This window comes from Mesitornis unicolor, unplaced genomic scaffold, assembly GCF_000695765.1.
Source record: "Mesitornis unicolor isolate BGI_N332 unplaced genomic scaffold, ASM69576v1 scaffold21054, whole genome shotgun sequence".
In the NCBI taxonomy this organism is placed as follows: domain Eukaryota; kingdom Metazoa; phylum Chordata; class Aves; order Mesitornithiformes; family Mesitornithidae; genus Mesitornis; species Mesitornis unicolor.
The window spans coordinates 1-12,186 of record NW_010179657.1 but is presented as its reverse complement, the minus strand read 5'-3'; the positions used below and the strand labels follow the sequence as shown (position 1 = coordinate 12,186).

At 44.9% G+C, this 12,186-nt stretch overlaps 1 protein-coding gene across 1 annotated transcript; it reads right to left on the bottom strand.

The window, feature by feature from the left end:
* Window positions 1–375: 375 nt before the first annotated feature.
* LOC104534482 (CREB-regulated transcription coactivator 1-like) lies at window positions 376–9,994 on the bottom strand. The gene is made up of 6 exons (XM_010182860.1): window positions 9,860–9,994; window positions 9,038–9,289; window positions 6,795–6,896; window positions 2,609–2,695; window positions 1,600–1,780; window positions 376–872 (listed from the first exon to the last, which is right to left on the bottom strand). The coding sequence occupies exons 1-6, from the start codon at window positions 9,992–9,994 to the stop codon at window positions 661–663; spliced, it is 969 nt and encodes a 322-aa protein (XP_010181162.1). The 3' UTR covers window positions 376–660.
* Window positions 9,995–12,186: the final 2,192 nt, after the last annotated feature.

The window sequence follows — 12,186 nt, the reverse complement described above, 5'->3', positions numbered from 1 at the left end:
TGGGGCTGCCAGGCTGCTTTTCGGCTTTGTCAAGTTACGCGCGTTTGCTCAGGGCAGGAGAGGAGGCAGCGGGCGCAGGACGACAGCGAGGGGACAGACCTGGAACAGAGACGGCAGAGCAGGAAAGGAAGAAGCGTTTTTACTCGACAAAGCAGAGCCAAAACTGCCCAAGCCCCCCAGCCCCCTCCTAGAGATTTGCTTTTCAACTGGGTGGGGGGATAAGGGGGGGCACAGGCAACGCTTCCCCCTCCCTGTCTCAAACAGCAGCCACCAATTTGGTTCGTCAGAATCTCCCTCCCTGTGGCTCTGAACCTTCCTCGCCTGCCCAAAACCACCCCCTTTCTAGTGCAAAGGATAAACCGACAATGCTGGAGCTTTGGTGGGAGGAAGGGGGGAAGCTGGAGAGGAAGAGGCCGATGGAAACTCCTTACTCATTCATGGCAACGAGCGGCTGAAGGGGTGAAATTCGGCGTGACAGGGAGGAGGGGTCTGCAGCACAGCAAGCTTAGAACAACAAAGCTTTACTCATGGGACACACGGTCCAGGACGCAGCTGCTGCGCTCGGCGGCTCCCATTTGGACACAAGTGACCCGCTGGGCTCTCGAGTTCAGGCGGGTTCCAGGACCAAGTGTCATCTCCCACGCGCCCGCTGGCGGCGCTTCACAGCCGGTCCATCCTGAACGTGTCCTCTGTGGCGGGGTCGGTGAGGACCATGTCCGGGTCGTTGAGCATGTGGAGTCCATCCAAGGTTAAAGGGTCAATTTTGAGTTCATCCAGAGGGAACTGGGAATCCGCGTCGAAGCTGACGTCGCCCACGCCTGCCAAAGAGCTGGTCAGTTCTTTTGATAAGCTGGGGGGGGATTCTCCTGTCACTGCAGGGAAAAGCAAGAGAAAGGGGTTGCAGGAGTTAGCAAATACAAATTCTCCAGGCAGACGAGTCATAAAACAGCTTGCAAAAATGCCGGAATAGTTTAATGAACTAAGGCTGAAGTTCAGAGGAGACAAATCTATCCACACCTCCAACCGGATGAATTAAGAGTTGTTAGAGCATCTCAAAGTCATCATGGCAGCCTAACACAAAACCCACTTCATACACAGGTATTTGGGGTCACAAAGTGGTGTCACTTCAGTCTCTGTTCTCCCCTTCAGGTGTAGGAGCAATAATGTTAATTTTTGTGATTCTAACAAGCAAGAGTCGTTGGCTGAAGCAGGGCCTGAACGACAGTCTGTGCAGGAACTGTTTCCAAACGTCCAACCGTAACCAGATTGGCTACCATATGAGACACTGAAAAACCCTTTGCTGGCAAACTCAAACGGAGCAGCAGAGGGAGGAGCTTGGCTTTCACCGCCTCTCCCTCGCTGTGACAGAGGATCCACCAAATTCAGCGGCAGGGAAAGTCTGTAAGATGACTGGTGCTGCTGTTGTTGCTCTACCTGTTTGTTAAGATTAAACGAGAGCCGTCGGGGTCCCTGGCACACAGGGAAGACCCCAAACCTTCAAACAACCCCCTCGTCCTGCCTTGGCTCGCTTCTAATGCCGCACAGCGAACAGAAACACCGCCAGGGTTTTACTCGTCGGTTAAGCGTGATGTTCCTCACCTGTAAGAATTATGTTGGGGATGTTCCCATGGCTGGAGTAGTTGAGCTGCTGCGAGTCCTGCAAGCTGCCATGACTGCCGGTGAGTCCCATCATGGCTGCCTGGGAGTAGTTAAGGGTGGAACAGGGGCTGTACAGGCTGTTGGAACTAATGGCGTTTTCTATCATATTAAACTGTTCAAGCTGAAGACCAAGGCACAAAAGAATTATTACTTCCAAGCAGCAAGAAATAACAGCAAAACAACTTACAAAGCTCAAGTACGGGAAGTAACGTTGAAAGAGACAGGCAAACAAATTCATCTTTAGGTTTCGAGGATCAAAATACCATCTATTTTCACTTCACTTTCCAGAATAGTTTACTGCCAAATTCAGAGTGCAGGGGAATGAGGAGAGGGTGGATGCAAAAATCAAATCGTTACTTTGGATATTGTAAGAACAAAAGGAAAAGCAGCTTTAAAACAAAGTAAATAAACCCATAATGCATGCTACTAACGCAGGTATCTGCCCATCGAGCATCACCTCGCAGAAGCCATCCCACTTTTTCCTACTACCAGAGCACATTTCACAGTTGGATTAATCAAAGCCCCGGTTGGCCAAACTAACGAAGGCGAGAGTCCGCCTGCGAGGTTTAGGTGCCGTGCACAGGTTGCATGCCGAATTCGGGAGTAAATATTGTTACCACCTCCAAGTGAATCCTTCCCAAATGCAACTGTGGCCAGAAATGTGGTTTTTATTCTATTTTCATTATTTTTAATGCAATAAACTTGGCAGAACACCTTTAAAAACATCTGCTACAATGGCTAAGAGGGAGGAAGGGGAAGGAAAGGGGTGGGGGGGGACCAAACCAAACAGAAGAAAAGAAAGCCCTGAGTGTCGCAAACTAAAAATAACAGAAGCAAAATGATATGAACAAAATGTGATCTCACAGAAAATAATCCGAAGTCGATCTATAGTTATTTTAAGCTGAAAGTGGCCGAAATAGTGCTGAAAATCCGAGATGAATTTGCTCACCTGATGGGATAGGGCATTAGCCTGCCTAGCTGTCATCTGCTGATCATAATAGGAGTCACCAAATACACTCCCCAGAATGGAAGAATGCTGAAAACAAAACAGAGTCTTTATGGTGCACAGATCTCACAAACAGACATCCCCACGGTGTGCAGCGACTGAGCCTTCCAACCGATCCTCCTCCACCTGCATTAGCAGTGCCCTCATCACTAACAGCCACTCGCCGTCAGCAAAGTCATTCAGCAGCGTTTCCCTCCAAGACACAAACCCTTCCAGCGACGCTGCCTTTCGGTAAGCACACAACAGTCAAATAAACCAAACAAACCTCCTCGCGGAGGACACACAACACAGAAAACTTCTGGTTTATGGGTACAGACGAGTGCAGCTTCAGCTTTTTCGGTGAATTTGTGTGGTTTTGGGTGAAAGACGAACCCCAGACAGAATTCAACTGCACGTGGAGACAAAACGCAATGCAAAGCTGGTCACCGCTCCTGCAACCAGCTGCACCAAGACAGCAACGTGCCAACGAAAATCCACGTTTAAAGTCATTTCACTTGAGCTGCAGACCAGAACAGTTCATGAGAAAGCCCGGTACAGCCCGTTACTGGCAAGAATCACAGGAGGAAATCCTCAGCCTCCCTAAGTTTGCTGTCCCCTCTAGCAACGGCAAGCATATCTCAGTTATTCTCCATCACATATCAATTATTCTAAAGGTGACCGAGAATTTGAGGCCAATGTTTTAATACTATTCAGTATTACTGTCCCAAAGAATTGCCAGATAGAAATCACAGAGAGATCCCCTCTTATTTAAAACTGCCACAAATTCTGATATTCCAGCTGAAAAAAAAAACCAACCCTCTACTGACAAAGAGAGCACCTAGAAAAGACAATTTGCATGAAGCGTTTATATCAGCCTTCAAAAAAATAAATCCAATACCTTGCATAGCATTTCCCAACTGGTTCATCTACACTTTAAAACAGGGAGGCTAAAAGTTTTCTCTCGGAAGCAACAATTTATTCTGTTTAAAGCAGCAGAACCCTTCCTGTCTGCAGCCAGAACCCTCAGCGATCACATTATACAGATGTTTTTGGATAAATGTGGCATCGAGGGGGCAATTTGTAGTCCGAGCATGAGCCCCTGTGAAGGAAGGCGGCTGCAAGCTCAGCACATGCCGCAAAACTCCAAAAACTCCAGGTCTTTGTCAGGGAAGATCGTGCGGTGACTCTTCAGTAAGAAATGGTTCAAAGAAGTGAAGCCAGCACATCCTCACAACTGATTAAATGGAGCCTGAGCCGAGAATGGGGTTTTATGGGCAAAAATAAGATTCTGATTCACTTTCCTGGGCATTTATGATCTGTCACGGCAAGAAGCACAGAGCAATAATGGCATCTTTGCAGCTTAACGCCTGCTCGATGGCCTCCTTAGGAGCACGTAAAAATGGAAAATGGTTGTAATTGGAGCTGGTTTTCCCAATTCATCATCTGGTCCTCAACGCTGCAGCGGCTGCTCTATCCCTCGCATGGAGGAAGTTACCAACCACCACAAGCAAGAGCCACATTACAGCCAGTGAGAGGAAAAGCAAAGCACTAAAAAGGAAAAAACCAACAATTTTCTTTAAACCACCAAAGAGGATCAAGGTATTTTCTTCCTTTAACTTCTGACATTTCATTTTTACAGGAGTTTCTCAGAAAACCTAAAATCTTTGTATTCTGCTAAGCACTGTTCCCATCCTAAAAAGTTTGGGCAACAGGCAAAATACTAAACAGGAGACCAAACTCACTTGTGCAAGTCTACCTTAGTAACCCCTAACAAAACATACAAGCCCGTATTTATTCCTCAGCTCTGAAGTATCCTGGTTATTACATCTGTAAGCACTGAAACTCCCAAAGGAAATCCACTGGAAATGTCATTACTTCAACACTTCCGAGTCCTAGGATAATTTATTGACGACTCTGCGAAAAACATCTTGCTAACACCATCTTCTCCAGAAACGCTAGAGGAGGTCTGTTTTGTCAACAGTACATCTTCTCGGGTTAATGATGTGGTGACTGCAAGGAAAAAAACACCAAAACCCAAACCACAAAACCCCTGGCTTAAATTATTCATCTAAAAATACAAACCATGTTATCCAGCACACAGCTATTGTACTAAAATAAAGCAGGTTTCTATCTAATCGGAACAGTGTGCCAGGTGTTTGAGGAGAGAAGCAAAGTAGTAATAAACGAGCCACCGTCAATGAAAAGCCATGCAAACACCGAGCTGAGAACTACAATCAGAGCTTTTCAATCCGTGTGTGAACAGGAGGACCTTCGTGTAACACGCACACACGTCTACAACACACGAGCAAATCGGTCTGGAGATGCGGAGAGATGAAAAAGAACTTCTGGTGAATGAACCGTGTGCGGTCAAAAACCCACCGCAGGTTTCTGTTTTTGGAGGATGTCACTCACCGCACTGATATGCTGTGGATTTAACCTAAAATTAATTGGAGGAACGGGAGCGAGAGGAGGACGCCCACCTGGTCACTCCTACTTTATTCCATGCCTGTCAGCCGGTGCCAGACTGCTTCTCGTCGGGCACGTTCTGCTGCTGCAACCACTCCGCCTTCCTTCTTGGCACATCTAATGGGTCCTGCTATTTGGGAGCTGTCCCCATCATCACAACCAACCCAAATTTTTCTTCCCAACTGCGTTTTCTTCCCCCATCGCTTCTCTCTACATTTAATATTTGCGACCATCGCCACTGAGAGCTCGCTCGCCACTGCAAGCTTCTGGTTCACTGACAGAGGCTGGAAAGCCACCTTGTTTTTAATTTAGCAAAAATAAAGAATTGTGTTGGTATTTAAGAGGCCAGTGCTGTAGCAAGCAGAATTACAGTGTCCCATTTGAACACAGAGTTTACAGGATAAAACAGGCCCAGGAGGAAAAATGAGACTCAAGCGTGTGCTTCACAGTGCTGTGGACTGAGCTGTGGCAACAAGCCCGCGGACAAAGCCAAGGAAGAGCTATTGAGAAGTCAAGGGGGGAAGAAATTCAAGACAAAAATCAAAATCAGACACGCTGCCCAAATGAGAACTGGACCTGAGAATTTGCAACAAGAGTGGCAACAGCTCTGCTCAACGCGGCAGCCCGGTGGAGTCGGTTTGCTTGGTTTCTCTGAGCCGCACACAGAGCACAGCAGCACTGGGAGAAGTAGCAGAAGAGAGAAGTGAAGAAGCATTTAAGCAAGGGTTAAGAAAATCCAGACAGTCCTGACACTCGCATCTATTTCTGAGCTTACCAGTGACCTATCTCTAGCTAATGGCAAGGAGAGATGAGGCTTCTGCTTTGGAACCATGAAGGGGCAGTGCTTACTTAGACAGGATCCTCCTTACAGCCTTAAACATTAAACAATGAAATAGAAAATGGATTTTCAGACTCAGAATGTCCTGCACCTCATTTCTACAGGTGGGGCTTAGGAAAAGGGCAGCATCAGATTATTTCTGTACTGAAAACGTGCTCACTCCCTTACATTAGGGGCACCCCCAAAGACCTCCTTGGTTTAACTGTCTTGCTGCTGGCAGACAAAAATTCCCCTTCATAGGATTACACACATCAAGCTACCGCTGGTGTACAGGACACGTGGATGTATGCATATCTACATACACAGGAAGAAAAACCAGCTAGCATGCAAGAAAGCGTGCTCACTAACCCGTCACTTGCAAGCCACAAGGCACAACTCCTAATTTTAAGAGCGTTTTCTCCAGTGTTTTCTTTCAAAGTGTATGTTCCCACGTAAAATAAGGTCCTGATGTAAACGCATTTGGCCACAAAAGTGATATTTAGTGCTGCAGGAGTTACCCCTGAGGCACCTCAGTTTCCCTTTCTCTCTCTTTCCCTGTCCTCCCAACCTTCTCTGTCAGCTCCTATGTGATTTTTCTAATTAAAATGGGTCTAACCTGGAGGTTTTGTCCACCCCAAAGAAATAATTGAGTTTTAATAGTGTTCAAACAGTAGCTTTGATCAATCGAAAGGCAATTCACCAGCTATTGAAAAACTCTGGAACCGCATGGAACTGCAAACAAGATGAGGCATCGGTAATGCATGAGGCACACACAGTTACAGTGAGACAACTATGGGTCAGTAATGGAGAGACTCAACTAAAAACAAACACGAGAAGCAAGGCCTGGGGAAGCACAGAGTCCCTTACTTGAGGGGAGCTGCCAGGAGAGAAGCCTTGATTGGAGACAGGAGAGGTGGGAGACTGGTTGGCTGGGGAGCCAGCATTACTGCGGTACTGCTGGAGTGAGGCCTACAGAACAACACAGAATTAAAGACCATGGGGTTGATGGAAGGTTGGAAAATTATCGACTTGTGGCGTATACAGCTGGGAGAAACCATCCTCTTCAGCAGTTCTGGTGTGTATGGAGACACGGTTACTGTGAACAATGCCGCAAAAAGGAGAGTTCAGGTATCGGCATGGCGCGGTTTTGTCTGACCGAGGGGCTGAGAGCAGGGCAGTGCTGTCATACAGCAAAACCTGAAATATTTTCTCCCTATTCTCAGTTACATTTAATTTAAAAAAATCTGCTCAGCTAATGATTTAGGGCAAAGAAGTCTTGAAAGCTAGGAATAACTCAAAACCAATGTCATTTATTCATCAATTCAGCTACCATACCCACACATTCTCAAGCCGTGTTTGCAGCACTCTGGAAATCCTCCTTGTACCACCCTGCCCTAGGCTGAAAGAGTCCGAGGGTGTTCTCAAGAGCACAGGGTACAACCACGCAGGTTGGATTCTTCTCGAAGCCACGTTTACCCCAGGACATGGCCTGAGAATTCACACTGTGCCGCTCAAGTTGGTATTAGTTGTATTCGCATTATTCTCAGTCATCTTGAGAACACATTTTCAAAGATCCACCTTTTTTTTAAGTCATAAAGAACTCTGGATTTGAACAAATTAATCATCTTAATTGCATTGAACTAGAATGCTACACTAATTAACATAAATAGTAAGTACAGCTCTTCTCATTAGACTTCCTTTAGAAATTAACAGATGATTGAGGAAATCCAGTAGTTCTAAGAAAAGGAGCAATTTAAGCAGACAGCTCTGCAGTGTGGGAGAACACTGTTCTACCACTGCTTTCTGACATCGACTTCTGTACATCTCAGGAAAGTCTTAACCCTTTTTCCTATACACTGCTACTTCCACATTTTCAGCAGACATCCAAACTACAGCAAAATTAATTTCAATACTGCTTTATAAAAACTGCACAGAAACTGTCAGTGAGACTGTAATACAGCTCAACAGTTTTTTGATAAACTAACTGTAAACTTAAGTTTATTAATGAATTATTTCAGTTGCTTTAAGAGATGAGCACAGCACCCTAAAAGTTAAGGTCATAAAGCAGTTTAGGATGAGGAAAGCAACACAGAAAGCAAAGAATGAAAATCAGAATCCTCTGTGCTGGTAGTTACATGAGTATTAGAATGAAAACACTGGGACACGTTTTGGGCGGGTCGCTCTCCTTTCCACTGCTGGATTTGTCCTTCCCTCTTCCCCTTCCAGTCCTGAAAGGGAAGCAGCTTCTTTCAAGAAGAATTTATCAGTACAAACTGTTAAAAATGTCCTCCACAATCAAGTGCTAGATCAATAGACAATGATTTCTTCTCATCCTCAAACCAATGACTGTCACTACCACACTGTCAAGACACATCGGGTCAGACAACCAGGACCCAAAGTGGCAGAGCAGAATGAGCAGCATCGAACTGTGAAATTCTGCCCTAGAGAGCCTAGATATTCCCCTGAATATCCCTGATATTCCTCTGAATTTTGGATTTTCCTATGCTGAGACAGACAGAACATTTCAAAACAAACCATGTTAAACCAAGAAAAGAAACCTGTCCATAACTCATAGGCAGACGTGTGTTTCTTCTGGGCATCTCAAGGCAGCCACAAATTCAATTTCTGAAGCTAATAATGTATGCTCTGAAGTGCCTTACAATGAAAGGGTTCTAAATACAAAAAGTATAGAAAAGACCTGCTTCTCTCCAGCTTTTGGAAAATGCTTGTCAGCAGGTCTCCTTATCAAAGTTCTGTTAACTCCTCCAGGCTATAGCACACTTTGCAACACACGGTGTGTTGAGGGTGCATCACATTTAACAGCCTGAAAATGTATCAATGCAGCGGCAGCAGCAAGGTATGAAATAAACGCTGATGTATTTAAGCCTGTCTAATCAAACACGGAGTTGTAAGGGACACTTTTTTAATGAAACTATGGCCACCAAAGCGTACATTAAAACCAAATTTTCCTCTAGAAAACATTCGTATGTGGATTCAACCAAAACCTAAGTCTACTTCAGGCTCTGCCTAAAAATATAATTATTATCATGGCTCTCTGACCAGGTTTCCCAAATGAAAGCTCTGTCACTTCCAGCTGTCCCCAAGCTTACCGAGTTGATGTCTATTCCCATTGATGGTTGGGTCTGGCTGCCCGGAGGTGACTGTGGGATGGTCGAAGGTACCGTGACGGAGAGCGGGGGGAGCTGAGTTCCTCGCTGTAAACCAGAGGTCTGCATTAAAGGAGTGTTCTGGGGCAGGGTACTGGCCACCTGGGTCTGCTGCTGCTGCTGGGAAGTTGTCTGGGTGAAAAATGGATATGGGGGAAGCTGCTGCTCCAGAGACAATGCATCCATGGCCACAGCCTTAAAAAAAAGGAGGAAAATCATCCACAAATCCAAGGTCATTTCCCTTCATTTTCAAGCATATCAAGTTTCACACCAAGAGAACTGTACTAAGTCAATCTCATCTTGCACTTAGAAAATGTTACCTAAAAGTTCAGAAACAGTCAAGAACGTGTTTCCAGAGACTTAATATCACCTCCAGTGTACAATATACAAATACTTTAAATGTCCAGGTCAGAAATTGAGAACCTACTCAGTCACAGAGTCACACTTCCAAAATAAATTTTAAAATATAATGGAGCTTCTCTCATGAATTAGAGAAACGTCTTTCAAATTTCACAGCTACTTTTGGGACAACAGCGTTACAGAAAAGCGTCCTAATAAATGTTTTTTACCATGGTTCTAGAAAAGTGGAAGTAAAACCTGTCACATCCCCAAAACTCTCTCTTCTTAAGGGTCTGAATTAATGAACACACTTAAAGAAGAAAATGACAGAACAAGAGAGATGAAGTTACAGCCAGCTTCTCCCTAGGTAGAGTAAAGCCATTACTCTGTGATTAAAAAAACTGAATGCTCCGAGTAAGTTCCTACCTGAGTAATTGGTGACAAAGGGGAGAGCGTAGGAGACATCTGCTGTGACTGTGGTCGCCGTGAGTCTGCACTCAACGAGAGGGGGCTGACGGCTGGCGGACGGTGCTGCTGGGAAGGGGCTGGCGGCGTCGTCATTCCTGCCAGGAAGGAACAAACCAGCTTAAAGGGGAACAAAGCAATGGTTCCTTGACGCTCAGATGGAGGTAATTACCTCAATGATGAAAAATGAACAGCGTAAGCGGACAGCCACTTAATGCAAAGTCCTGAATGCGCCTCGACCAATCAGGCTGAAACTCGTTGTCCAATTTGCAATTAATTTTGTCAGGCTGAAGAGCATCAGGATGAGAGGAAGATCCCTGCGGTTTATCCTGGACCAAAACCAGGTTTATGTACAGATACTGACTTGGAAGGGAAATAGGCAGAGCACCTTCAGGGGTTTACAGAAACTGCACACATTGAACCCAGAGCACGTTCTGCTCTCTCTGCAAGGGCTCAAGCTTCAGGAAGAAGATAACACATCATACAACAAGAATCAGAGGGCACTCACGATATTATAAGAGCAAACACCTATTTAATGAAAAATGCAGAAGAAAAACTGGTTACACAAGAAGTACTCCATTTTTACTAGCATACCAGCGCACTGGAAGGCAGGAAATATCCTTCACACTCTACAGAGCCACAATCTACCGGGGGTAAAGGATAAACAATTCAAGTATTGTCATTTTATTCAAATTTAAGACAAAAATTTGGACGTTTTGAAGCCTCTCCTATTTTCTACCTCACCCTAGAGGAACTGAGACACTCTGGAAAGTGATTTCAGGACAACCTCGCCAGTGAGCTGTTCTTCCAGAGCTGCCAGAAAGAAGGAATTCACAAGCGCCTGAGAGCTCCCTGGCACTTGGCAAATGCTGCAGGCTTCCAGGCGGGCTGCCAGGGAGCCAGGAAGCCCAGGCTGCCAAGGAGCCAGCAGGCAAAACTGCGCAGATTCTGAAGCCTGCCTGGCTTCCCCTGCCATGTTTTCAAAATCAGCGGCGTCTCACGGAACATGTCAGCGAGCTGACAAACTCCAAGGCACAAATGTGACAACGTCTGAAATCGCTCTTCAGAGCCTGACAGGTGTTGGTTTCTCCACCTTTTCCCAGGGCTGCTGAGGACAGGCCTGTGCAACATGCTGAGCTCATGCAAAAGGGTCAAAAGCCTTTATGTTTTCTGCTGAAGAGCAAAAAGACAACGAGAGGCAAGGAACATTTGCAAAAATCAGTTTAAAAAGCACCAAACACTGCCTATGCCAATGATTAAACTATGGGATAGTCTCCAAAGAGAAGCAGGGAAATCATCAATGAGTATATCTTTTAAATTTGTTATGTCTTCAACAGACCAGGAAATGTTTTCAAAGCTATTATATACTTACCGGTCTGTTTTTATATCGTTTACTTTGCTAATTATGGGTACAGCAAAAAATCTGGCCTAACTCCATGCAAGTAGTTTGTTTCTTTCTATACACACCACAGCACAGCCTCGATAAATTCTACTTAAATCACTGCTCGTCGCTGAGACTTTGTATAGGCTTTTGAAACCAGAAAAGTCACTAAAGGATGCTGAAAGCCGCTGACCTACTCTGCACTCAAATGGTTAAATCGTCTTCTTGCTTCAAACATAACTGCTCAGTCATCACACTACATTAACCTGATTAGAATTATTTCCTTTTGCCAGCGTACAAGAGGATTTTTAAGTGGGTAAGGGAATCCTGCCTAACACAGGAAATCTACTTGTATTTTTTGATACAATGCCTCATTCCTATTGTAGGAATCAACTGACTGCAACTGTCACTGACAGTAAAAAAATGCAACGCTCTTCACAACTATTCAAGTATGACCCAGTGAAATTATTTTAAAAATAACCCCATTAGACTATTTGCCTATAAAGTTAACAAATCCTGAGATTATCAGGTGATCTGTATGACCATTATAACTTGCCAACATAAAGATGCCATAGTGAGAGCTGTGAGAAATTAAGGTGTGCGCTTGGTATGATTTCCCATAGGTGTGCTGTGGTACATAGCCTGAATATTAGGAATACTTTCAAAACATAAGCAGTCAAGCTTACAAAAACCAGCACACCTTGTAAAGGTGACTGCTCAAAATTAGCTTCAGATGAAGCAATGTTCTTTCTGCAAAAGAATCCTCACAGTGAAAAAAATTAATTGTAAAGAAATGAAAACAAAAGGCCTACTTAAGGTATTTCCAATACACAAGTGCTTTTGGGGTTAAGTACAATGAAGCTTTGGATGCTAGTGTCTCCTTGTCCTGGTTTGAGCTAAATAGAAC

What these genes read in the sequence shown, in the direction of transcription:
- LOC104534482 (XM_010182860.1), bottom strand. Translation starts at nt 9,994, where the DNA reads ATGACGACGCCGCCAGCCCCTTCCCAGCAGCACCGTCCGCCAGCCGTC. An exon ending in CTTTGTCACCAATTACTCAG is followed by an intron (nt 9,290 to 9,859) that starts GTAGGAACTTAC and finishes CTTTTTTTTAAG; the next exon opens with GCTGTGGCCATGGATGCATT. An exon ending in CTCCTGGCAGCTCCCCTCAA is followed by an intron (nt 2,696 to 6,794) that starts GTAAGGGACTCT and finishes TTTTGTTTTCAG; the next exon opens with CATTCTTCCATTCTGGGGAG.